Source organism: Rhineura floridana, chromosome 9, assembly GCF_030035675.1.
Source record: "Rhineura floridana isolate rRhiFlo1 chromosome 9, rRhiFlo1.hap2, whole genome shotgun sequence".
In the NCBI taxonomy this organism is placed as follows: Eukaryota; Metazoa; Chordata; class Lepidosauria; order Squamata; family Rhineuridae; genus Rhineura; species Rhineura floridana.
In genome coordinates this window covers 65347284-65374863 of record NC_084488.1, presented here as the reverse complement: position 1 = coordinate 65374863, position 27580 = coordinate 65347284, and the positions used below count along the sequence as shown (strand labels likewise).

At 38.7% G+C, this 27580-nt stretch overlaps 1 protein-coding gene across 3 annotated transcripts in view; it reads left to right on the top strand.

Moving 5' to 3' along the window:
- Positions 1 to 27580, top strand: part of ARHGAP10 (Rho GTPase activating protein 10) — a 199236-nt gene that overhangs the window by 43009 nt on the left and 128647 nt on the right. For 2 of the 3 annotated variants that reach the window (XM_061584721.1, XM_061584719.1), the window contains exons 2-8: positions 4078 to 4173; positions 4269 to 4330; positions 13909 to 13980; positions 18989 to 19090; positions 23557 to 23667; positions 24839 to 24943; positions 26505 to 26634. In XM_061584721.1, the coding sequence (XP_061440705.1) occupies positions 4078 to 4173; positions 4269 to 4330; positions 13909 to 13980; positions 18989 to 19090; positions 23557 to 23667; positions 24839 to 24943; positions 26505 to 26634 (678 nt within the window). The remainder of the gene's footprint in view (positions 1 to 4077; positions 4174 to 4268; positions 4331 to 13908; positions 13981 to 18988; positions 19091 to 23556; positions 23668 to 24838; positions 24944 to 26504; positions 26635 to 27580) is intronic. The other variant, XM_061584720.1, reaches the window with a different exon arrangement.

The window sequence follows — 27580 nt, the reverse complement described above, 5'->3', positions numbered from 1 at the left end:
CTATCAAATGATACCATTAAAAGTGCTGTAGTTTATGTTTGTGTTTAAAATGTGAAGGGGAAAATTAGGAGAACATCTTGGGGGGAAAGTCCAAACCACTTCTGGGTTTTTATACCGACTTTTTGACTTTAACCTGTGGATTCTCCCTAAATTTTGTTAATATCATCATGAAAACTGCCAGGCTTGTTAAGGAAGTGTTTCTGAGTCCAAAGGTGTAAGGTTTGTACATATTTATTGTCAATTGTGCTTATGCAAACCACCAGAATGGCACTGGGGGGGTGTAATTGCAGTTTAACATGATGGAACATGTTTTTTCATTTTAACTATAGATACAGGCAGTTCCGTGCCTGTATAATTTATGCTCAGTAATCTTTTGTGTGGTGTCAATTTTGTTAAGTTTTAGAAACCTTTACCAATATGTATAAGTTCCCAAGTTGAAGAAAGTAGTCATTGGCTTAAGTATCAAATAATCTCAATTTTCACAGAATTTCGCTTTTATTATCATAAATTTCCTCTGCTTTTGGCAGTGAAAAGCATATACAAAGCTACAATAAATGTAGTAACAAAGTGAGACAATGGCAATGAGGTGCTTTCCCCTTTGTCTTTACTGAAAGACAGGCAGCAGCTCTGGGGTGGGGGCTTCGAGATCAGGAAAACACTGTAGATGTCAGGGTCAGACTCCCCCTATTAAAGTATCACTGTTTCAGTTGAATTGAGAACCTGCTGCAGTTGCTTTTATGCAGAAACAAAAACATTGAGGGAACTCAATGGATCTCCTATATAACAGTCAAATCTCCATTATGCAGAAGTGACTTTATTCAGTGCATGTGTGATGTGTGCATGCTGAGCAGTGAAAACAGCTTCCATCCTCCCAGTTTCATTGTTAGGCTCAAGTGCTGAATATTTTTTATCTTACTATATTATATTTTTGTGAGCATCACAACTACTCATGAACGCTTCTGTGCAGGCACATGATTGCACTGTAGTTTATAGTTAGCATGATGCTTAAAGGCGAGAAGGTCAAGGAGAGGCAAACTTTGGTGGTGGTGATGAGGAGGCAGTGACATTGACGAGATGGGTGGCATGGGAGACCTAGAGGGTGGGGCCTGGCAGGCAGGCAGGTGAGTGAGTGAGTCAGCAGCAGCAGGACCATAAGGTAAAGGGGAAGGTTTTGAGACCCATGTGGGGTGAGGTAGGTGAGAGGGTAGGGGGATGGCTAGGGACACCTGGCCGCGGCAGTGGGGGATGGTCTTGGCGGTGCTGTAGGGTGGAGTGTAGGCAGGGATGGCGAGCGAAGTGAGCAGGGGCTACAGCCCCTAGTTGAAATGTTTTTGGTGCTGAAATGCATTTGTTGTAGTTCCATTATCATAGCAATAGCTTTTCAGATGCACCACCTCTCTGTTCTTACTACTGGTTTCTTTTCTTGCTTGAGAACCACAATGAGAATGAATATATTATTTTTCCATTTCTTCCTAATTGGCTGCTAAACTCTTTTAGCTTGTACCTCTTGCTCCTCCCCATTGCTTTTTTAATGCACATTTCACAACATTAGTTAAAACATTCCACTTCAACTGGTTATGCAAACTAATTATGTTTGTATTAATGTTGTTTGCAGAATTTGTGTTTCATTGTGTTTCATTGTTGATGGCTTTTGGATTAGTAGGTGGTGAATTGATAAACACCAGCTAATGATAAACATCAATAGTTTTAAGTAGACAGAAAATCTGTATGTGTGCAATTGACATGTCAGCATGAAATCTGAACCTGTATGTGTGGAATGAAAGTTTGGCAGAATCTTGGCTTTCAGGGTTGAGGGACTGATCTATTACTTTTTGTTGAGACATGTTCTTTATAACATATTCAGTTCTTCCCGTTTTTAAATCACATAGAAGGATGAACTGGGGTAGCCAACATGTTTTTGTTTGAATTAATATGTACCTATTCCTTGAAAACTTTGTTGTTATAGCATCCATGTTCAGAAGAGAGGGTAATTCCAGTTCCTTTCTAACTTTCAGACAGGATTGAAATTTTTGTGTCTCTATAACTCTAAAGTGTCTCAATTTCACCCATGTCTGTTGAACTATAAATAACTTTAATATGAGATTCTGGGAGCGTAGCCTTTCTCCTAGGCCTGAATCTTTCTCCATATTCCAGGTGATACCTCCTCTCCATTATTTCAGAGGGAATAATTTCCCCCATGTCTACAACATTAAGGTTGAAAGCCTTTTCTTTTCTTTTTTAATCTTAGGGAACAGTTGCTCACACATCAGCCAGACGTTTTGGGATAAAACCTTATTGAAGAGAAAGAGAAAATAAGGAAATAGAGCAAAGAATGCCAGATCCTTTATCTGGCAACATGAGAATGGCAATTGTGAGATTGATAGAGTGCATTGCAGTAATCCAGTTTGGAACTTACCAGGGCATGGAGAATAGTGGCCAAGTCACTTCTGTTCAAAAGGGGCTGTAGCTGGTGAAAAGCTGTAGATGGAAAAAGGCACTTCTAGCCACCAAGGGTACTTGAGCCTTAAGTGACAAGGTTGATTCCAGGAGCCACCCCCAAATTATGGACCTGCTGTTTTCAGGGGAGTGTAACCCTATCCAGGATAGGCTTTCTCCCCACCTCCCAGACAACGCAAGAGCACATATTCAGACTCTCTTAACAATTGAAACATAATTGATGCTGAGTCTTATTAAGACTATGCTGGGGTCAGGTCAAGAATTCCAGCAGACGCTAGGTAGATCACCCAAATTTGGACAGTCATTTATTGTACCCAACCTTCATTTAAATCAATATAGCCTAAGTGAAATAATGCCAAACCTGCCAGAAAGATTTGCATTTGGCATGTGTTGTTAAAAGTTGTGATGATGTAACCCCCCCTCCCCTTTACTTGGATTAGAATTGGCTCTCTATTCATGAGCTTTCTCAGAAAGAGTTCAGAAAACTCCATTTGTTTTCCTGTCTGTTGTTCTAAGAGTTTTCTCCTGATTTGTCATGCTGGTGCAATCACATTTTCGTATTGCCCCCTGGGAAATTGCAGTTTGGTTTCATCTGGCCTACATCTTCCCTATAGTACCAGCCATCGCAGAGAACTACTTGGAAATTTAATCACCCCTCAAACGTATTGGGAGTAAGAGGGGTTTGCAAGAAACATCTGAGTCAAATAGAGAAGATGTTAGGCAAACAGAAGGCTTCATGGTCAAGTGATTTGGTTGAGCAACCATATTAAATCATAAGCATTTGACATTAAAAAGTTATGTGCAGATTCCTACAGAGCACGTAGGTTTTGATGCCCAGCCTAATGAACGCTAAGTATAAATGTGCATTCCTCAGTACCATTTCTCCACAAGTTTTTGTCTGGTTAAATTCATAACAGAGTTTAGATCAATTCAGAATACAGTTGGATTATTATGAATAGAGCCATCACTAGTTAAACAAGGATTTTATAGTGTAGCTTTTTTCTGTAATGGCCAATTTCTATGTGTTACTTAGGGAGCAGTCCAAACCCAAGATCTACCAGAATGAGTGGAGTTTGGAATAGGCACAATTCCAGCTGAACTGGATGAAGTCCCTCAATCCAGCTCCGCCAGAGATATGCCAGTTAAAGTCCACCATCCCAGCTTCACTGGGGATCAGCTCTGAGGCCAAGTTAAGTCCTCCCAAATGGGTATTCTAGGGAAGTGGTGCAGTAGCTTGCTCAGCAACCCAGTGGAAGTTACTCTGCTTAAATATGGGACAAGTCAAACTCTCCTTTAAAGGCTTGCTTTCCCTTTGGCAGGCTTCAGCTGGCTAGCCGGTAGTAGTCCTGCTCCTGAATGGAGTTTGGAATAGAGGTATGTTACACCAGCATAATTTAGCACAGCATAATTTATGCTGGCTTCCTATAGTTTTTATGTTCTGGGCAGAGCAATTCAATTACACAAAATTGTATTACAGTTTAAACTTTTGTTACGTTTATGCTATAATTTACAAGTCTCTTAAGGGGATCATTTCCATTAAACTTAAATTAATCCTAAGTATTGCACTCCAAATTGTTTCTTATAGGTTCTTGTTTTGAATGACATGTTTTTTCTTTTTAGATCTTTCAGCTGCCCAAAGAAAGTTTGCCCATTCACTGAGAGACTTTAGGTTTGAGTGTATTGGTGATGCAGAAACAGATGATGAACGATGTATAGGTATGTTAGTGAGTGGCAATCAGCATGTAATATTTCTAGTTATTTCTCCATTTCCTTTGTGGTATACAATGACCTGATGTTTGTTCATGTTACAGATGCATCCCTCCATGAATTCTCTAACTTTCTGAAAAATCTAGAAGAACAAAGAGAGATACTGGTAAGGCTATGGAGGTTTGTTTATATGGCAAATGCCTTTTTTTAAAAGTATGTTTCAAGTGTCGGATTAAATGACAATTTTGTTTTAAAAGAAGTTTCATTGCATTGTAACTATGCTAACAGGATAAGTAAGGCTTTTGTGTTTTTTATTGTAATGGGGATAGGCTTGGACTTAGTAGCATTTAATAAGGTTTTGAAACTCTTAATTCATTTTTTTATTTTTATTTTTTGCTTTAGTGTTGCTATTTACCCATAAAGTTGAATATCTCAAAGCATGATATGGAAGAATTTGAATCTGTTAGCGAATCTGTTACCCAGTTCATGCAATTTGCAACACAATGTAAATTTAGATTTGGAACTGACACAATTCACCTTTCCACCACTATCCCTGCTTTCCCTATCATGTAATTTTTTTTCTTTAATTCTTAACCTTTGAATGGTCCAGATATATTTTGAGTTGAGTTGCTTTACGGCTATTTATTAATTTATTGAGTGGATATCTTAACTGGTAAATATTTAAACATGCAATTTCAGTGTTACTATTAACTGCAGAAATATAACAAATTCATTCAACAGTATTTTGTATTTTGTGTATAAATCACTCATCTTATTTTTTATTTTTTCCCCAAGGTAACTTATGGGTCTCTTCCCGCATTCCCCAAACTGTAGTCAAACACCTGTCATATTTGTGCCCATAATTTCTGGTTTTCGTTGATTCAGTGTATATTCTACCAATGAGCTGTAATTCTGTTAATTACCTACCCTTCACCCAAAGGTCCCAGGGCAGATCACAACAGTTTTAAAGTACATCATTAAAAGCAGTTAAAAGCAACCTAAAATCATATCAAAAATAAGGTGGGTGCTAAAAATATACATCTCGGGTGTCAAAAGCCAGGGTAAATTGCACATGATTTGTTAATATTTGAATTATATAATCAGCACAAATTTTCTCCATATTTTTATTAATTTTAAATCCCTTATTATTTTCTCTTACTTTAATTGCTAATGGTTCAAAAGCTACAGCAAATAAAAGTGCATGTAACAAACAACTCTGTCATGTGCCTTTTGTTCTACGGGATCTGGTTCTGTGAATGCTAATTCTCAGTTTAGGATTCAAGTAAATAGCTTGAACCCATTTTTTAAAAGCTGTCCCCAAATCAAAGGTTTTTAGAGTTTCAAACAAAAAGGCTATTCAATATTTCCAGATGCCTTTTTTTGTATCTAAGAACAGCATTAAAGTTTCTTCATATGTACTAGAAGCATCAAAAGTATGCAAAATCTCCCATACATTCTCTTTTATCCTTCTCTACTAAGTAAAAGACTGTTTGGTCCTGATTTATATATAATATTTTGCTGGCAAAAAATCTGTAATTGGTATTTAAAAGATTTAGATTGGACGATCACTTTGGAGACAAATGGCAGTGCAGTGAATATATTTATCTGTAAGATTTGTATCCTCTGCCTCATCATGTGATCTCAGAGCAGATTATAGTGTTACAATAAAGCAATAAAATACAGTTTGAAACCATCAGTTCTGCAGCCCTGGAGAACAAATGCGATCACCGAAAAGTGTGATGAGTTATAGAGGAAGACCACATGGAAAGACAAATGAAAGGAAAAATGGAGAGCCTATAGGGAATAGTACTAACCACTGATAATACCTGTAAATGGGAACATAAATTGGGAGGCAGCATTCAAAATGTTTGTCAGTTATCCATTGTCATAGGATAACAAGCTATGTATATTAGGCTTAAAACATATGAAAGTCTGGGTCTACTCTAAATAATGTACTGCTTTGAGGAACCAGGTGATAAGAGGATTCCCCCCCTCATTTTTGAAGGATTTGTAAAACTAAACATGAAACATAGCATAGGCAAAAGGTCTGGTTCACATGTCTCGTTAAACCATAACTAATATTTCACTATGGCTTAATATGATTGAACAGTGTGCTGGTGCAGTTGCTCAAAAGTCCCTGAATTGCACCTCATCTGCTTCTGGCCACATTGTGCTGCACTGCACTAGGAGCAACAAACCACAAGCCTTGGCCTTTTTGTGTCATCTGAACCTGGGCTTGTGGTTTGTTTTTCTCTAAATAAACAATGAGCAGAAACCAAAACAAATCTTGGCTATTGGTCATGTTTTGTTTGAAGAATCTGGGTTTGACAACACGGCAAGCCCAAGGCTTTGTGGTTTGTTACTCCCAGTGCAGCATACCAGGAGTGGGGACTACAGAGCTCATTCACCTTAAATCATAGTTAAACATTAAATACACCCAAATAACATACACCCTCAGAAATGCATTTCAGGAAAAACTTAAAGTGAATTGGATGATTTACATATTTTAGAACAAGCTGACACTGTGTGTGTCTATTATTTGATGGTAGCAGAAACAGTTTGGCTTTTGGTTTGTCCGTACCCTAAACAGTTAGATATGTATGTAAAGACAGCATTTTTGATCCCACTCAGGATAAAATATTAGTTCAGTTTTCAGGGACAAATATTTCCAGTTAATTTTGTCAGGTGTCTCTTGCAAAAAGCAGTACACAACTTTGCATATCTATCTGTAGAGAAATAGCTGGTAATGTTGTTCTGTAAACACTTGGACAACCACTATTGGTAAACTTCAGAGTGGTATAGTAGATTTTATAGTCGTTCTGTAAAAGAGCTTGCATAAAACTCTTGCAAGTAGAACAGCATGTTTTGAATTGGTTAAGTCTTCTAAATATTTTATGCCTTGCATTTGGAATTGCATTTGAAATATTTCAGAAGAGAGCTTGGTCCCACAAAAACAGTAGGTTCCAAATGGCAAGCTGGATGCAGTATGCATGTGAAAGCTGTCTCCGTTCATGGAAGGCTGATGTAACAGCAAGAGTTATTAAGAAGAGGCTCCAAGTTCTATCTAGTTGCAACTTTTGATATCAAATCATAGGGACATAACAGTACAGGGAGAATTGAGATCTAACCCAGGGAACTGCGACCTGAACAGAATGATGATCTGCAGCTTGACCTAAGTAATGGCCATCTGGAGCACAAGTCAGAGATTTAAGCTGCCTGGATCAGTAAGTCTTAGAAAGTTCTATGCAACTGCAAAAAGCACTGTTGAGAATACTCAAGAGCAGATTGTGTAATGTACAGTTTTTGTGTGATTTGATTGCAGTTTTCCCTTTGTCTAGTCTTAGTTTTTATTTTCATTTGTTACTGATGTGTATGGTGGGATAGGGGGTTGCTTGCAGTCAGTTATCATCTGAAAGGGAGAGATATGAGGGGTAAGGTCCCTAAGATGATACATGCTGGAAGAAACAACCATCCATATAATCAACAAAAGGGCACACAGAAAACAGAGGGACACAGCAGAATGTTAGAGATAAGGGCTGTAGCTCAGTGGCAGAGCATCTGGTTTGCATGTAGAAGTCCCAGGTTCTGTTCCTGGCATCTCCAGGTAGGGCTGGGTGTGTCCCCTATCTGAAGGCCTGAAGAGTCGTTCAGACCAGTTAGTACAGTATAGGTAATACTAGTTTAGATTGACCAGTGGTCTGACACGCTATAAAGCAGGTTCCTATGCTAACAAGCTGAAATGTTCCCTATTTGAGGTGACAGTACAAGACTTTTCCATTTCATGGCACTTCCCATTGTTCTTCAAAGCTTCAGTATAAGGAAATTATGTGAACTTGTATACAGGTGATCCTTCTCTATTTGGAATTTAAAGACATAGTCTATCAGCTTTAAAGTTGAAAGAATTGTTGCAGAAAATGTAATTCTTGATTACCTTTCCTGAAGTGATTTGATACTTTCATGGTACTATAACAAAATATTTTTATTTTTGTGTGTGTAACATAATGCTGGCAGATGGATGGAAATGAAACTAAATCTCATCTTGTCTGTTTTTTTAGCTCGTTGTAGTAGAGCCAACATTCCACAGATGTTCCATTGAAACCCATGGAATGTTAGGATATATAGCAGTTACAATATTTGGATCCAGGCCAAAGCTATAAAACCTCTCTCTGATGTTGTGTTTATAAGTCCAAATTACAAAGTATTCCCAGAGGAACTCCTCCGACTCTGGCCGCTCTTTAACAGTCAAATCTTTTCCCACCTTTAAAAAGAAAGGTGATGTAGAGCATTGGGATTAGCTGCACTCAATTCTCCTTTTGAAATCGGTTGAAGGCACTATACATGATGTGAATTGTTACTGATTAAGTACTGATTTTCTGTGGCAGAATGTAGCTGTTTACAGAAATTCCTTTTGGTATAATGTTTTGTGCATACAGTGGTCTGTAAGCACCTGCTCTTGTGGTGTGAACTTGTCTTAAAATTATTGTTGCCAAAATGTTTTGAAAGCTTGAAGTACATGTTGCAGATGTGTCTTACTCTTTTAGAATATAGCTGCATAAAAGTATGCTAAGAAAATTTGCTTTTAGGATTCTTCAACAGATGATTATTACTTTATTTGCTAAATGTATATCCTGTCATGCCAGCTAACAACAATAAAATATTAGTTTGTTTTTTATTTATAGCTCATCCTTCAACTAGTTTTTAGAATGGCTTATAAAAATTAAATATTGCAATAAAACAAAGCATTAAAACATTGTATATGCTACTTGGTGTATCTATGGTCAAAATGATTTTTTAAAAAATCTGCCTTGGTTATCTTGAGAGGAATCCAGAAAGTCAAGTCCAGCTGGTTAGGCATTACAAAAGTGTTTGATTTCCTTAAAGTAATGCGGTCATTTTAAGTAACAGTCATAATTTGGAAAAACCTTTTCTTCATACTTTGGACACATAATGAGAAGACATAATTCACTAGAAAAGACAATAGTGCTGGGAAAAACAGAAGGAAGTAGAAAAAGAGAAAGGCCAAACAAGAGATGGATTGATTCTATAAAGGAAGCCACAGACCTGAACTTACAAGATCTGAACACGGTGGCTCATGACAGATGCTCTTGGAGGTCGCTGATTCATAGGGTCGCCATAAGTCATAATCGACTTGAAGGCACATAAGTTTTATTGTAGCTAAGAAAATACTTTAGAATATTTAACGAAATTTATATACCAATTGATTATAATAAAACCTACAAGCAGTTTAAAAAAGAATAAAGCATTAGTTATCAATAAAAGTCAATTAAAACAGGTATTTTAACTGTTTAATTAACATAATTAAAATCAACAGTAAGCCAAAAGATTAAAACACATGTGAAATTTCTACATGTCTGGATAGGCTTATGTACACAAAAATGTCTTAAGCAGGCACCAAAAAGAGTACAGTGAAAGCACCTGGCTTATGTAAATAGGCAGAGAGTTCCAAAGTATAGGTGCCGCGACCTTAAAAGAATATTGTCTTTCATTATATAATACACTCAGTTACATCACTCTTCTTGTTTTGTAATGTTTGTCTAACAGTTAAAGAATGGCCAATAATTTAATATTGTACATTGGGCTAGAAGATAATAGTTTGTTTAAAACTGAATGTATGTGATCTAAACAGCTATGAAAATTGTAAATGCTTTACCTGTTGGGATCTGCATTCTCTTACACCCATGTACTTGTACTTCCTTATAGGCTTCATTCAGATGTATCACTGAACCATGGCTTAGTGCAAGGGTAGGAAACATGGTGCTCTCCAGATGTTGTGGATCACAACTGTCATCTCTTACCATAGACCATGCTGTCTGAGGTTGATGGAAGTTGGGAGACCTCAACATCTGGAGCGTACTGTGTTGCTTGCCTCTGGATTAGTGTTATGAAAAAGCATTGGACTTGCATGTTCTTCTCCTTTGGTGTGGCTATGAGGATGAGTTTGGAAACTTTTGGCTTCCATTTTAGATTAACCACAGCTTTTTGTGTTCTCAGAACCTCAACAACTGTGGTTAATCTTCCAGATCAGCCATGATTTGAAGCTGGCTAGTTTCAATTAACTGTAGGTAGGATTAATGACACTAAACTGGGTCTAATCTAAAATGGATCTGAGCTTGTTTTTGAGGATGCACTGGAGGGGTAAGTATGCAAGCCAAAGGTTGCTGGGGTTCATGTTAACTCTAAGCTCTGGTTTAGCATTATGTCCAGTTGCAGCAACATTGTATGTAAAAGTGGAACAATAGGCTTGATTTATACCCTTATCCATGCTTTTTGTTTATTTCAGAACTTATTTACACTTCCTAGTTCATACATATTCTAATGCTGAACCACATTTTCATGGCAAAATGTGCATGTTTGAGTAAGAAGCTTTTCCTTGAGCAGTTGAGCAAATTGCACAAATCTCAAAAATGTTTTTTTGGGACATGAACACGAATCATAATTTAGACAGAACTTTGTAAAAGCCACCAAAGCCTGACTTCTTTCTTTAAAGGCTCCTTTTATAGTTTTATTTCATCAGGAGTTAGGGGGAAATCCTTCCTTCAGCTTTTGTGGCTACAGTCACATTGGTCGGTGGGAAGCCAATAACATAAAGAAATAACATAAAGACATTTACCTAAGCTTTAGCTCAGTCAGATTGAGGGAGCTTCTCTGCGTTTGATCAGACAAACTCAGATTGCACAGCCCCCTTCCACCAAGGAGCTTATCTGTGCTGTTCCCTGTAAGCTATGTTGGACGGGGGTGGGGGCTGCACCGTTCCCTGGAACTTTAATGATCAGCCTGTGGGAGCTTTTGCACAGCTCTGTCTTAACTGAGGATGTGAACGGAAAAATAGATTAAATTTTGATGAAACACTTGAAAACACCTGAGGTGTGTTTTGACAATAACAAAATGGAAAATTAAACCAAGTAGACTTGCAGTTCCACTCTAAAAATTGTTTTTACCTATGTGTGAGTTACTATAGCTCTGTGTATTCCAAAATACTAAATAAGTAAATAATTTGTTCAGCATTTGAGAAGCTTAATTTTTTATGCTACGATAAATCATACATAAATGCTTGCTTGCATATTTTCCCTTTTTTTAAAAAAGAAAAAATGTACTAACCAACTAAAGGTCAGCTGTTCCTTTGCCAATGAGTGCAAAATGTTCTTTCAGACTGGAACTCAGAGTAGTATGTAAGTCGTGGGAGACAGTTCAAAAAATGCTATTAGAATAGAAACTGATTGTGTTCATAATGTCTGTTTTGAAATGAACCCAGAGCAGTATATAGACAAATACTGAAGGTGCTAATAATTTAGGCATAAAAATCCATATTCTCCTTCTGCTGTACTATTTGAAAGTAAGTTTAGTCTTTTTGTTCACTCTTGAATGATATGCATAGAGTCATCATCTTCCTAGTTCTTACAGATTTTGAAATTTCACAGCCATAATTTTCTGACTGTACTGTAATTAGAGATGTGAAGGCCCAGAAAAAAAACAGAAAAATTCAGAAAAAAACTTTCCTCCCAGTTTTTTCACGAAGCCTTTTTTGTTTTTTCCTGAAAAATTGGAAAAATTGAAAAAAATGAAGAAAAAATGGATTATGGAATGTTTTATTTTAGGATGATGAATAAAATGTTTCATTGAATCTTGGTCCCCCACTTTTTTGCAGTTCTTTTTATGGGAATGGATGCTTTATATCTGCTTGACACTGGAGGACTAGCAGAGACAAAAATAATTTTCTTTGTTCATGGTTTCTTTGGGTTTTTTAAAATTGTTTTGTGCCTGCTCATAAACTGGCAAAATGAAAGAGGTTCCTACAGTTCAGGATCTTGTAGATCCATTTGTTACAAAAAAATTAAAAAAATTAAAAAAGCAAATTCAATTTGTAATAATTGTTTGAATAAAATGTACTTTTAATCTACCAAATGTGATAATTCTATGCCAAACCAACTTGTACATAATTACATTTGATGTTCCTGAAGTAACAAAGTAACTTTCAATTTATAAAAAGTGCTAATATTGCATTTTTTTAATTTCCCCCCAAATATCCGTTTTTTCTGAAAAAACACATTTTTTTCCCATGGCTTCAAAATTTCTGGAAATGTTACATCTCTAATTGTAATGCAGAAGTTAATATTCCTTTGTTTTATATAGGTATGGAGAAGAGCATACAGATTCACCAGTGACCATAAAAGAAAGTTGTGCTTAAAGTTTTTTTTTCTCATTTGTGTTCAGTAGTTGTGACTTTGTTCGGTTTCATAGGAATTTTTTGGTATTGCAATCAAGTATTTGCACTGTTCCCATCTATTAGCATGTTGTTTGCAGGTAGGAAGTTCCTAGGGGATTATGTTTTAAGTCTATAAAAGTAATGGAATGATGATGCCATACAGTTATCTAATATGACAATTGATTGTTTTGTATCTAATATGTTAAAACCCAGCCAGCATAGCCAATGATCAAAGATGACAGGAGTTGTAGTGCCCTCTGGATGTTGTGGTCTGTATTGGCTATCCCTGGGGATCTAGGAATCTTCAAGTAAGCATCTCTGTTGCAAGGATATCACATTTTCTCTGCACTGAATGCACTATATTTTGTTGACAGAATGAACTATCCTTTGAGAGAGGCAGTGCCAACACTATTCAAAGAGATCAATAGCGCATGTTTTCTAATTTTTGGTCATTGTTAGCTTTTAGTTTCCATTAAGACTGGATTATTGTACTATGTGAAGTTGCCCTTGAGTCTGGTCCAGAAGCTGTAGAAGCAGATCACCAACAGCATGTGACACCCTTGCTAAAACATCTGTGCTGGCTGCCCATATGCTGCCAGGCCAGATTCAAAGTACTTGTGTTGATATACAAAACCTGAACAGCTTGGGTCAAAGATATAAGACCTTTATATCCCAGCTCAATCACTGAAATAATCCAGAGGAGCACTATTAGTTGTCCCTTACATTAGAGAGGCCAAACAGGCCTTGGTTAGAAGTCAGGCATTTAGTGTTGTGGGTCCCATGCTGTAGAACACTTCCAGCAGGAGATTTGGCGAGCATCTTCGCTTTGGATTCTTGGGTGTCTCTTGAAGGCTTTTTTATACCGACAGGCCTTTGCAGTGGATTAATTTCTACTTTTTTGCCAGTTACCTTAATGATTAGTTGTGTTCTTATTTTTAAATGATGCTTTGTTTTAACATGGTAAACTGCCCTGATCTTTTTTTAATACGGTGGTATAGAAATAATTTTATAAATATCTGTTCCATGGCTGCCTAATGTGCAAAAGGGTTTGTACATGTGTATCCTGAATTCATTCTTCTTTTTCTACTGAAAAAGAAAAGCAACCATCCCTTGCTAAAATGCAAGCTATCTTTCAAACTCTCCCAAGTTTAAAAACAATATTTTACTGGTTTATTACTGAAAAAAAAGAGGCCTGGTTGTACATGTGATCCTAGTCCATGCACTCACCTGCATGCACCAGTATCCATAATCACCTTCTTGGTGTGAGAGGTGTTCTGTGGCAAGATTTGTGCCCATTAACAAAATATTTATGATAGATAAACAAATGTACATGGATTATCTAGATTTTTTTTCTAATGTTGGTGCAAAGTAGCTGTTGGCCTGAGAGAGAGCTTGACTTGGGCTTCGAAATAATAGCCATTTAATTTGGAAAATTACACAGTACAAGAATTATACATGTGAAAATATTTGTAAGTACACAGTGTAAGTTTGTGAAACTAATTTCTTCTTCTTTTTGGAAGGCCCTTAGTGTTACTGAAACTCTGATCAAACCTCTGGAAAGATTCAGAAAAGAGCAACTTGGAGCTGTAAAGGTTTGTTAACTTTTGCCTTTGTAGTTTCATTTTTTATTGAGTCTGTTTTTGTGGGCAAAATCAGAGAATATTTAACTTTGAACAGATTGGGGAGTTTTCTTTTTATATTCTTTTGCAGGCTTAACTCATAAAAAGGGCAAAAATATACCAAAACAATAAAGAACTGAAGACCATCTTGAGTCTCCCAACATTAATTTTCAGCACTGGGATTTGCAGATATCAGGATGGATATTGCACACATTCCTCTTGGTTGATCCCATGCTCCTGTTCTGGATTCGCTTAACTGAAAAAGAGAACATTAATAAGCAACATTTAGCTCATTAATCAATTGAGGATACAGTCCTGAACACACTTACTAGGAAGTAACCCTATTGAACAAAATGGGATTTATGTTTCAGTAAACATGCATAGGATTTCAGTGCAAGAATATGATTCAAAAAAGTGCCCCTAGTTAAATAACAAAGTAGTCCAAATGATGGCAAGCTGGTGGTGGTGGTGGGGAAGAGTTGGCAGAATGGTTCATGGCATCCACTTGCTGCTTGGAAGCCACTGGCCCAACTGAATGCCAGCTCTTTTGGGAGCTAGACAGGAAGAGCCAGCTCCGATGAATAGGCCTACTGGGGAGTAAATGGTTCCCATAGGCTACCATTGTAATTTTTTTACTGGCCTGGCCTGTGAGCCAATGGAATTATCATGGGGATCGGGACTTGGGGGAGCTGTCTGAGGGGGACTTGGAAATTGTGTAAATCCCCCCCCCAAGCTGCTCACCCACCACACCCCCAGAACACTCCGAGTTTGGAGTTTCTACCTTCTCTTTGTCTGCTGGGCTGGCCGTGCCTGGCAGAGCTCTGGTGGCGGGGGGCTTCTCCTGACAGAGCCCGGCAGCTCCAGGAGCCTGCCAACTCAGCCAGGTGTCCGCTGCATACAATTCCCGTGGCCCAGTGGAAATACTGTGCTCTAAAGCAGCAGATTTTTTTAAAAAAAAATTAATGTAAATTCTTACAAATATGTGAGGGGAATGCACCTTCCTTAGAAGCATTATTATTAATTTCATTTATAAATTGCTTCTCATGAGGCATCCTGAAGTGACTTACAATATAATAAAACAGCTACAGATATAAAAAACAGTTGAAAAAATGCATATATAAAAACAATTTTACAATATAAAACCAGTTTAAAATAGCAACACTATATGCACAAAATACTTGAAATCCATGACATATATCAACTGGGATAAACATTTTAGAAGGCTTGTTGAAAGAGGGACATCTTTAGCAGCACCAAAAAGGCAATAGAGAAGGTGGCTGTCTGATATGCAATGCAATTTTAACTCACTAATCTAATTAATTTAAACTCATATAGTTTTCTTTTATCAAGTGACAGCCCTAGAACATAATAAGCATAAATTGCATCATGTATCAGCCTGTCCTGATTCTGACATGTGCAGGGCAGGCCCTTCTCATTGTTCTGCTGATGGGTGTATGTCACTGGAGAGTGACATGGAATAGAATCTTCTTTGTGATGGCACTCTGTTTATGGAATTCCCTCCCTTTGAAGGTGTGTGTGGTGCTGTCATTGCGGAGTTTCTAGTGCTACTTGAAGATACACCTTCTCACCCAAACGTTTGAGGAAAATTGATTTGATTAAGTTTAACTGTAACTGATGAAATCTGCTTACTGATTGCTATGGTGGTTTTAATTATTATTTTATTAAATATTTTATTTTTAATTGATATATTGTAAACTGCCCTGGGATCTTAATTGATGAAGGACCTTGTTTTTTTTTAAAAAAAACCTTAAATAAAAATATTCTTACCTTGTATTTTTAGGATTTGAGAAGAGAATTTCACATTTTTGGTTTATAAATCAATAAATGATAGTATGGCACTTAAGAAGACAAGGATTAGTTTAGTAATATTACAGTTTTTTGGGGTGATTTTGTTTGCTTTTCATATTATACAGCCACAATTAAATGTTAAATTGAAAATACCCCCATGTCATTCTGATGCTTCCCATAAGCGAGCCCGAGAATATGGAGAGGAAGACAACGTTGAGACAGCAAACAAACTGAGACAAGTTGAGACTGTAACAAATGCCTATCGCCCTTCTGCCTCTCGGGAGCTGCCACCCCCGCTAACACCACCTCCTCTTTCTTGGCGGTGCTGATAATGATAATGTTATTTGTTATTTAATTCTATTTGTTATTATAATGTTATTTGTTATTTAATTTAATTTTTGTAAATTGTATTGCTTTTATTGTATTTTTATTGTATACCTGTGTCTGTTTTTCTTTGTAAGCCGCCTTGAGAGCCTTTGGCCAAAAGGCGGGGTATAAATAAAATTTAATAATAGTAATAATAATAATAGGCTCATTTCAAAACAAAACCTTACAAAACTTTTAGTCCTGAATTCAAACGCTTGCTTAATGACCCTCTAAATTTTCATGGTGATACACAAAAGAGTCAGAGACAATCAAGAGTTCAAAGTGTAAAAAGAGAGAGAGAAAAAACAGTCCTTTTGGACTTTTTTTCTGTCAGAGTCCTCATAAACTGTTGAAATTCATTAAAAATCAGCCATGTTCACAGAGTACCTATAATCCTATTACTGACCTTGCCCCATACTCTGACCTTCATCTGCCTAGATTATTTTTAATTAATTTAAGAAATTTATCATTGAAGTATATTATAACATCAGGTATGCTCAGTAAGAACCAACTGTCAGTGTTCTAAAAGCCAGACTCACAGCTGCTGGGCTTGCCTAATCAGACCTTTATTTCACTTGAGACAGTCATGGCTTTCCCCAAAGAATCCTGGGCAGTGCAGTTTGTGAAGGGTGCTGAGAGGAATGTCCTATTCCCCTGAAAGAGCTCCAGTGGCCAGAGTAGTTTAATAGTCAGCCGCTCCTCCCCTCTCTGCCCCTCCCCCAGGTCAGTTTCACCTATCCTAAGCATGATTGCACAGGAGTAAATCCCACTGCATTCAAAGAGCATGCAAATGATCAAACCTGCCCTCCCCTTCTCCTCCCTCCTATCCCCTCCCTCTTGCCCCTCCTTCCCCCTCCCTTCCCATTCCCCCTCCCTTTCCCTTCCCCCTCCCTTTCCAATTCCCTCCTTCCCCCTCTTCCTCCTTCCCCTTCCCTTCCTCATGGTCAGTTTTACCTATCCTTCGTAAGCATGATTGTCCTGAGTAAATCCCATTGAACTCAATAAGCATGCAAATGATCAAACCTGCCCTCCCCTCCTCCTCCCTCCCATCCCTCCCTTTGCCACTTCCCTCCCCCTTCCTTCACCCCTCTCCCCTCCTCTTCTAATCCCCTCCTTCCCCCTCCCCTTCCAATCTCCTCCTTTGGACATTAAACTTGTCAAATACCTTGGCACAATCATTACCCAAAATGGAGACAATAGCCAAGAAATCAGAAGAGAGCTAGGACTGGAGAGGTCAGCTATGAGAAAACTAAAAAAGGTCCTCACTGAACACTAAAGACAGGATCATTCAGACCATGGTATTCCTGATCTCTATGTATGGATGTGAAAGTTGGACAGTGAAAAAAGCGAACAAGAGAAAATCAACTCATTTGAAATGTGGTGTAGGAGGAGAGCTTTGTGCATACCATGGGCTATGAAAAAGACAAATAATTGGGTGTTAGAACAAATTAAAGCAGAACTGTCACTAGAAGCTAAAATTATGAAACTGAGGTTATCATACTTTGACACATCATGAGAAGACATGATTCACTAGAAAAGACAATAATTCTAGGAAAAACAGAAGAAAGTATAAAAAGAGGAAGGCCAAACAAGAGATGGATTGATTCTGTAAAGGAAGTCACAGACCTGAACTTAAAAGATCTGAACAGGGTGGTTCATGACAGATGCTCTTGGAGGTCACTGATTCATAGGGTCACCATAAGTCGTAATCGACTTGAAGGCAAATAACAAGCCATGATTACACGGGAGTAAATCCCACTGAACTCAGTAAGCATTCAAATGATCAGACCTGCCTTTCCTTTTCTTCCCATTTCCTGTTCCTTCCTCCTCTCTCTTCTTCCTCCCTTCCCCTTTTCCTTTTTCCTCCTCCCCTGCACACTCCAGGCCTCCCTCCCCATGGTCAGTTTTACCTATCCTAAGCATGATTACACGGGAGTAAATCCCACTGAATTTAATAAACATGCAAATGATCAAACCTGCCCTCCTCCTGCCTGCTCCCCTACCCCTCCTCCTCTTCCATCCCCTGTGGTCAGTTTCACATTTTAAGCATGATGGCAGTGGAGTAAATCCCACTGAACTCAATAAGAATGCAAACGATCAATCCATTCTCAGCAAACTTGCACAGGATCCCATTTCTTTCTTCCCAGATTAAAAAGCAGAGAAATTCATTAATAGGCAAAAAAAACCCTTGCAGTTTAAAAAAGTACCTATAGCCAACATATTTTTATCAAACTTTAAAAAGCAGGGAAATTGGGCAGCTATAGTGAATGCACCAGGTGAGCAGGAGACTTGACCTCGTCTCTCAGATATTGTACTGCCCTACAAATTTGTCAAAATGCCAATACAATTTGGGTTGGTCTTGCACAGTCCTATCCACTTCCTGTGTAGCTTGGAAAAATTTGGTAACGTGCCTCTGAGCATTTTCCTCCTTTTTAAAGTTTGATAGAAATATCTGTTGGCTATAGGTACGTTCTTAAACCGCAAGATTTTTTGCCTGTTAGTGAATTTTATATAAGCAAAACAGGTATGGTAAAAATTGCACAAGTTTTTCATATTGAAAGCCAAAACGTATATGTACCTGTGCAAATGTGAATCATATGTAATCATACACACCTTCACTTATAAGCATATTTGTAAATGTAGCTACAATTTGTGACATGAAATCCTACTTGGGGTTCTCCTCAATGAATAAGTTACAAAAATAATTAAATAGTTTCGCTTAAAATAATGTGATTAGATTACATAATAAAAGCAAATGTGTGTTTCACCATTTAAATTTCTTGCAATTTTAAAATTGTAATTACAGGAAGAAAAGAAGCGGTTTGATAAAGAAACAGAAAAAAACTACAGTTTACTAGAGAAGCATTTAAATATGTCTACTAAGAAGAAAGAAACTCAGCAATTGGAGGTAGCTTCTGTATTACCTTATTTATTTTATTTTAATTAATTTATTACATTTATATACCGCCCCATAGTCGAAGCTCTCTGGGCGGTTTATCTTGTCAAAGATGTTTGCCCTCTTAAGTGAAAAAGTTGGTTCAACTCGAGGACGTGGACAAGGTGCTTGGACAGGTACGTGCAACCACTTCGGTACTGGATCCTTGCCCCTCCTGGCTGATAAAAACTAGTAGGAATGGAACAGGTAGCTGGGCCAAGGAAGTGATAAATGCCTCTTTACGAGAGGGAGTGGTCCCGGGCTGTCTGAAAGAGGCAGTGGTGAGACCACTCCTGAAAAAGCCTTCCTTGGACCCAGACAATTTTAACAGCTACAGGTCAGTGGCGAATGTTCCATTCCTGGGCAAGGTCTTGGAACGGGTGGTTGCTGGCCAGCTCCAGGCGCTATTGGATGAAACTGATTATCTAGATCCATTTCAATCGGGTTTTAGGCCTGGTTTTGGCACTGAGACAGCCTTGGTCGCCCTGTACGATGACCTATGTCGGGAAAAAGACAGAGGGAGTGTAACTCTGTTGATTCTCCTTGATCTCTCAGCGGCTTTTGATACCATCGACCATGGTATCCTTCTGGAGAGGCTCGCGGAGTTGGGAGTTGGAGGTACTGCTTGGCAGTGGTTCCGCTCCTACTTGGCGGGTCGTCTCCAGAAGGTAGTGCTTGGGGAACATTGCTCGACACCGCGGGCTCTCCAATATGGGGTCCCGCAGGGGTCAGTTTTGTCCCCCCTGCTTTTTAATATCTACATGAAGCCGTTGGGAGAGGTCATCAGGAGTTTTGGAGTGCGTTGTCATCAGTATGCTGATGACACGCAGCTCTACTTCTCCTTTTCATCTTCTTCAGGTGAGGCTGTCGATTTGCTGAACCGTTGCCTGGCCTCGACAATGGACTGGATGAGAGTTAACAAACTGAAGCTCAATCCAGACAAGACTGAGATGCTGTTGGTGGGCGGGTTCTCTGATCGGATGGTGGATATATACCCTGTCCTGGACGGGGTTACACTCCCCCTAAAGGACCGGGTTCGTAGTCTGGGAGTCTTTTTAGACTCTTCCCTCTCACTTGAGGCTCAAGTAGCCTCGGTGGTTAGGAATGCGTTTTACCAACTTCGGTTGGTAGCCCAGCTACGTCCCTATTTGAGTAAAGAGGACCTTACATCAGTGGTACATGCTCTGGTAACCTCACGTTTGGATTACTGTAATGCGCTTTACGTAGGGCTACCTTTGAAGACAGTTCGGAAGCTACAACTAGTGCAAAATGCGGCGGCCAGATTGCTGACAAGGACCAAGCGGTCCGAGCATATAACACCTGTTCTGGCCAGCTTGCACTGGTTGCCAATATGTTTCCGGGCTAGATTCAAAGTGTTGGTATTAACCTATATAGCCTTATACGGTGCGGGACCACGATACCTTGCGGAACGCCTCTTCCGATATGAACCGGCCCGTGCACTACGTTCTGCTACGAAGGCCCTCCTCCGGGTTCCAACTCACAGGGAGGCCTGGAGGGTGATGACAAGATCTAGGGCCTTCTCAGTGGTGGCCCCCGAACTATGGAACAGTCTCCCTGAGGAAGTACGCCTGGCGCCGACTCTGCTCTCCTTCCGGCGCCAGGTCAAAACCTTCCTATTCTCTGAAGCATTTTAAGTTACACTGATTTAATTTTAAAAATGTTTATTGTGTTGGATTGTTGCTTGTATTTTAGTATTGTTTTGTTATTTATTGTATTTTTATGCTGTTTTATGTTCACCGCCCAGAGAGCTATTGCTAGTCGGGCGGTATATAAATTTAATAAATAATAATAATAATAATAATAAAAAGTGTAAATATGCAAGGCACTTTGCAGATAAAACCACTTGCATTTGGCCTGACTTGATCTCCTCATTAATTACAGTTGTGCCAGATATCCCCAAGACTTTCTCTAGTCATTTCTCTATGGATACTTTTTAGCTTGTAAAGCCTGAGGATGTAGACAGGTCTCTGGGAGAAATGAGGGCTGCTGCTTGCTGTCTTGACCCTTTCCCATCCTGGTTAATTAAATCTACTGGAGTGGGAGTGGCTGCCTGTTGGAATATTTAATCAATACTTTCCTATGGAAAGGTTCTGTGCTGACATAGTTGAAGGAATCAGTGATAAGACCTTTGTTAAAGAAGCCTTTGTTAGACCCTCTGTATCTCAGCAACTTCCACCCAGTCTGTAATCTCTCCTTCTGGGGCAAGGTGATTGAGAAGGTAGTGGCTGTGCTCCAAGTTTTCTTAGAGGAATTGGATTATCTAGATCCTTTCCAATCAGGCTTCAGGCCTGGTCACGGGACAGAGACTGCCTTGGTCGCCCTGCTTGATGACCAGTGCCGGGCTTCAGACAGGGGGAGTGTATCCTTGTTGGTGCTGCTGGACCCCTCAGCAGCTTTTGATGCCATCAGCCATGGTATCCTTCTGGGCCATCTAGCTGGGATGGGTTTGGAAGGCACCATTTTACGGTGGATCTGGTCCTACCTTGCGGACAGGTCCCAGAAAGTCATACTCTGGGACTACTGCTTGACCCCCTGGCTGCTGGCCTGTGGGGTCCTGCAGGGTTTCATTCTGTCTCCCATGCTCTTTAACATCTATATGAAACCGCTTGGAGAGATCATCCAGAGATTTGGAGTACAATATCATCAATATGCTGTTGACACACAACTCTCTCTCTCCCTACCATCTGATTGTGGTGCTAGGAGGCTGTGAAGGGCTGGATGTGGATTAACTGAAACCTAATCCAGACAAGATGGAAGCGTTACTGGTCAAGGGGAAAACTGTGCCAGGGATAGAGCTGCAACCTGTTCTGGGGGGGTCACACTCCCTTTGAAGAAGCAGATTCACAGTTTGGGAGTACTCCTGGATCCTGACCTGCTGCTTGAGTATCAGGTGGCTGCAGTAGCCAGGAGGGCTCTTGGCCAACTCAAACTAGTCTACCAGTTGTGCCCATTTCTGGACATGGTTGACTTGGCTGCAGTGGCACATGCATTGGTGGCATTGAGGTTTGATTACTATAACACACTCTATGTGGGTCTGCTTTTGAAAACGGTTTGGAAATTGCAGTTGGTTCAAAATGCGGCAGCCAGAAAGTTAACTGGATCGCAGCGTGGGGAACATATCTCAGTGCTTTGTCCACTCCACTGGCTTTCAATTTGTTTCTGGGCCCAATTCAAAGTGCTGGTTTTGACCTTTAAAGCCCTGAATGGCCTTGGACCAATGTACCTGAGGGACTGCTTATGCCCATATATACCTGTCCGTGATGTAAGTTCAGCTGGCTCTGGTTTCCTCTGTGTGCCTGGAATGAAAGATGCCAGACAGGCAAGCATGTGGGAGAGAGCCTTTTGAGCTATGGCCCTCAATCTCTGGAATACCCTAGCCCAAGAAACCAGCTCTGGTTCCTCCCTAATGACGTTCTGGGACTTTTGAAAACCATCCTGTTCCGAGAGAGCCTTTGGGAGAGACTGAAGGCTGAGCCTGAAACTGATTTTATTCCTCCCCCTTTTTTAGTTTTACCTCTTTAGTCCCCTTTTAATATCACTCCCCTAGATTTCTTATCTGTATTTTATCTATTGTAATGTTTTTTGTGTTTTTACTGTGTGATTTTATTGTGAGCCACCATGATTGCCCCATTTTAGAGTAGAAGGGCAAGATAGAAATATTTTAAATAATAAATACATAAGTAAATAAATTTAATTTTAGCAATACTGACTTTTGAAACTAAATTGGTAGTCATTTATTTTTTCCTTAAAAGAAAAAAAAGTAGCTGGAAATTCAGCCTGCCTGTGTATAACATACTTTATATAACAAAAACACATTGAATGCAGTCAAGAGCATGTTGATGCTTCATATGTATTTAAGGCTTTTCTGATTAAAGTCAACACACTGGTGTTTAAAACAGTTGATTTTTGTTAAATCTAATCCATTATAAGTAGTTGTGTGATTCATGTTTTAATGAAATAAAGTTGAACTGTTGCATCCACATTGGAGTTTCTTCTGCTAATAGTGCCCCCTTTAGTACTATACTGCTGATGTACTACAGTATGTATTTGTTGGTGGAGGGAATCACAAATTGTTTAAATATAGAAACAATATGGTAATTTTCCTATCCACTTACCTTGGCTCATTAGTTAACATATCTGTTTTGTTCATTTACTGTTCATGCACTTCTTAAGTAAATGCTCCAAACCCAAAGCAAACTAATGAGCAGTGTGGAATGAATCCTGGACCATGAGTAGAATTTTGTCTTTTTTGCCATCTGAAATACTTGGGTGGTAATTAGGTGTGCTTAAGCCCATTGAAATCAATTTACTGAGATACACTCACCTGTGTTAGATTGTTGTGCTGTACATGTGACCTGGTTCTGCATCAGTCTGCATAAGATGTGTGAGTTTTGAACAGTGGTTTTTTTTTAATCCAGGCAGACTATCAAGTGGAGCAAAACCGAAAACATTTTTATGAGCTATCGCTTGAATATGTGTGTAAACTACAAGAGATACAAGAACGAAAGAAATTCGAATTTGTAGAACCTGTAAGTACTGAAGTATAAAATCTCTGCCAAATAAAATGTTAGGATGGAAGAAAATATAACTGCATGTAGCTGAGAGTTAAACAGAGATTGCTGTGTGCTTGCTCTCCATCAGTTTATCTCTTTTCTTAGTGCAATTCTTATTTATTTATTTTATTTATTACCTGCCGTTCTTCTCAAAAGGAGCCAATTTGCATGCTGATAAGGTAAATGAAATATATGACACAATAAATCCTTTTTATATGTGCATCACAGCTGTGTCTGAGCTGCTTTAATTTGGCATTATCTGTTGTTGTATTAATTACATCTATATCCCGTCCTTCCCAAAGGTGTCCAAGGTGGCAAACAAGCAATAATAATAATAATAATAATAATAAATTTTATTTCTGAGTTGCCTATCTGGCCGAATCAACAATGAAAACATCATAAAAACAATTTCAGTATTGATGCAGACTGGGATGAGGGTATCTACTTAAAAGGCTGTCGTGATGTGCATGTGATTATCACAGCTATGTGGTTGGTGCCAGGAGTGTAGGTATTAACACAGAGAAGTGACTACTGTGTGACTCATATTTATTTGATGGGGTGGGGGTCCTAAGACTTGGAGAAACCAGCTTAAGCCAAGGAGAATGACTTCTACATTTCTACACTTCCTTCTTGAGTTTTTACGTTATTCCAGACACTTATTTATGCTCTGCGTTCTGAGTATTAAGTATCTGTATGTATTTTGAGATTAATTTTTAAGATTTTAGTGCAATCCTATGGGTGGTATTCAGTGCTAGTCGTACTCAGAGTAGACCCTTTAGGTAGTATTCAACTAAGTTTTACTTAGAGTAGACCCATTTAAATTAATGCATCTAACTTAGTCATGTTTATTAATTTCACTGAGTCTACTCTGAACAAAACATAAGTTGAATATCACCCATTGAAGTTAAATAGACATGACTAACTTAGGTTCATTAATTTCAGTGGGTCTATTCTGAGTAAGACTTAGTTGAGTACAACCCTTTGGAATTCTCCTCAGAACTACTTGCCTGACTGTATTCATTGGTGTTTGCACCCAATGGTGTTTAGGATTGCAGCCTTAATTGAATTTAAAATACGTAGCAAGAGAAAACTAAGATGAAATTACGTCTTTACTATTTGGGTTAAAAAATACCTTATTGTATTTCAGGTCTTGTCATTTTTTCAGGGAATGTTCACTTTTTATCATCAGGGTTATGAGCTTGCCAAAGATTTTAATCATTACAAAATGGCTCTGCAGATCAATATCCAGAATGTAAGTGAAGGTGCTCTTTTAAATTAAGCTTTTTATCTTCAGTTAAAATATGTTCCTATGCAAGTTGCCCATGCTAGAGAGCCAGTGTGGTGTAGTGGTTAAGGTGTTGGACTACAACCTGGGAGACCAGAGTTTGAATCCCTACATAGCCACGAAGCTTACTGGATGACCTTGGATCAGTCATTGCCTCTCAGCCTCGAAAACCCTATTCATAGGGTCTCCATAAGTCAGAATCGACTTGAAGGCAGTACATTTACATTTATCTTTAGTTAAAATGTTCCTTTGCAAGTTGTCCATGCTACTGCATTTTTGTTACCTCTGAAAAGTGAGGTGATCGTCTAACGAAACTTTAGGGGATCTAACGCCATCTTCAGGCTAGAGGACTGAATTACTTGTTAAGCTTTTATTCAGTAACCAAGTGTGATGCTTCTGCCACCTATTGTTTATTCCACTTGTGAAAAAATGAATTAATTTCATCTCTTAACTTGCACATTTTATACCTGAAAATTGCTTATCTACGCACTATGTTTTTGTGTTTAAAACATGCAAACATATGCAGTACTGTATGAAATATGCACTTTTGGCAGTACTGTGTATTGGATAGCTTGTAGTAAACTTGTTGAATATGTTAGGTGCAAATGTAGGTTTAATCTTCTATGGGAACTTATAAACTGGGCTTCTGCTTATGTGTACTGTGTGTTCCACATGTTCAAGGTCTTGTTTGTACCAGCACTAAATGTCTGTGTCCACTTAATAATCAGCCCAGAATTATCACAATGGTATTTAGATGGCTACAGTGGTATTGGAACAAAGGTCTTCATTCAGTGGTGATCAGTAGTAGGTAAAGCTGTTACCAATTGTACACACTGCAAGCTTTATAAATTGTGGAATATGACCATTTAGTACTTTAACCATTTGCTGGTAGTTCTACAAAACATAAAGATGGAAAAAGAATATTGGCAAATTTTATAGCTTGGATCCAAAGGTAGCATTCCATGGAAGGCATCTTTTGGTCATGGAAGGTCCGTTTCCAGCTTGCAGAAGAACACTGTATGAATACAAATCCAGAAACGTTTGCACCAGACTTGCTCAAGCTCTTTCTCAGAACTCTTTTTAATAATTTGAGCTATATGCTACAGTCTGTATCATATTCAGCATGTTCCTGATACAAGAACACAATTCCTGATGCATTGTGGCACTGCACTAAGAGAAATATTCTGCTAGCTTCCACACATGTTCACAGTATGAAGCTAAAAAGATTTTCTTCTTCCTTCTCCAGTTCTTTGAATCCAAGCCTGAATCCAGGTATGGATGTAGTGTTGGGCTGGATGAGGCCTAATAAGAATGAATAAGACAGAGGTGCTGTGGGTGGTGGTTCCTAGGTTGGGCAGGTTGTCTGTTCTGGATGGGGTTGCACTCCCCCTTAAGGAATAGGCATGTTATCTGGGGTTACTCCTGGATCCAGCACTCCCAATAAAAATTACTCTTGGATTCTTCTTATAGAGATACTCTGTTCAGTGTTTTCAGTCCTAAAAGCAGTTTCTGAAAACTTCTCTTATAGACAAGAAATCGTTTTGAAGGAACCAGATCAGAAGTGGAAGACCTCATGAACAAAATCAAGCGAAATCCTCAGGAACATAAAAGAGCAAATCAGTTTTCAATGGAAGGCTATCTTTATGTGCAGGAGAAAAGTAAGATACTTGTTTCATTTCATGATAGGAGTTTATGAACCTAATTGCAGAGGTTTCTCAGAGTGATGAAACATTTGACACTCAGGAGAAAAGCTGGGATTGCTTTTCATATTCTGACAAATATATCTGGGCTTTTGGGGAACAGTCACTGATGTTTAGTAATTGTAATTTTGCTTTTATAGTGTTTTATGATCTTATGTATGGATTAGATGAAAAATGTTAAATATTAAGTTGTAATTTACCTGAAGACCTTTTCACAAGCAACTACAAGTTGAATAAATGAAAATATTTTGCTGTTACCCATCCTGAGATCTGTGGATAAAAGGCGGGATGCCAATGGCAACTAATACTATGCTAATCGCTTTGAGGCTCAGCTTGTATTTGGGGATTTTACCTTGGGAGCTGTCACTACTGACTTTTTTTTGTATCCATGTACCTGTGGTTTCTCAGGATCCACAAGAGTCAAGAGTAAAGCTAATATAGTTTTGTGTACATGTTTCTTACTTAATTTTGTGTTTCATGCTGCTGCTTTATCCTGTGTAATTTAATAGGAGTAAAATGTTGTTAATTATTGTAAGCAGTTGGAAAAAGGTTGCTGCTGATAAACATTCTGAACATCCCCAGGCAAATCCTGAAATAGTTAAATCAATGTAAAACCAGTTAAATCAGTTCCGGTGACATGTAATATGATCATGTTGTCCAGTCCCTACTAGCAATCTTGCTGCCCTGCTTTGGACCATCAGAAGCTTTGTACCATTTTCAAAGGTAACCTCACGTACAACACATTGTAGTAATCCAACTGGAAAGTTACCAAAACATGGATAACTGTAGCAAGGCTACAGTTCAGATAGGCTGGTAGTCGATATATCAGCGTAAGCAGACAAAAAGCACCTGTAGCCACAGAAGCCACATGTGCCTCCAGTGAAGATAGTGAACCCAGGAGCAA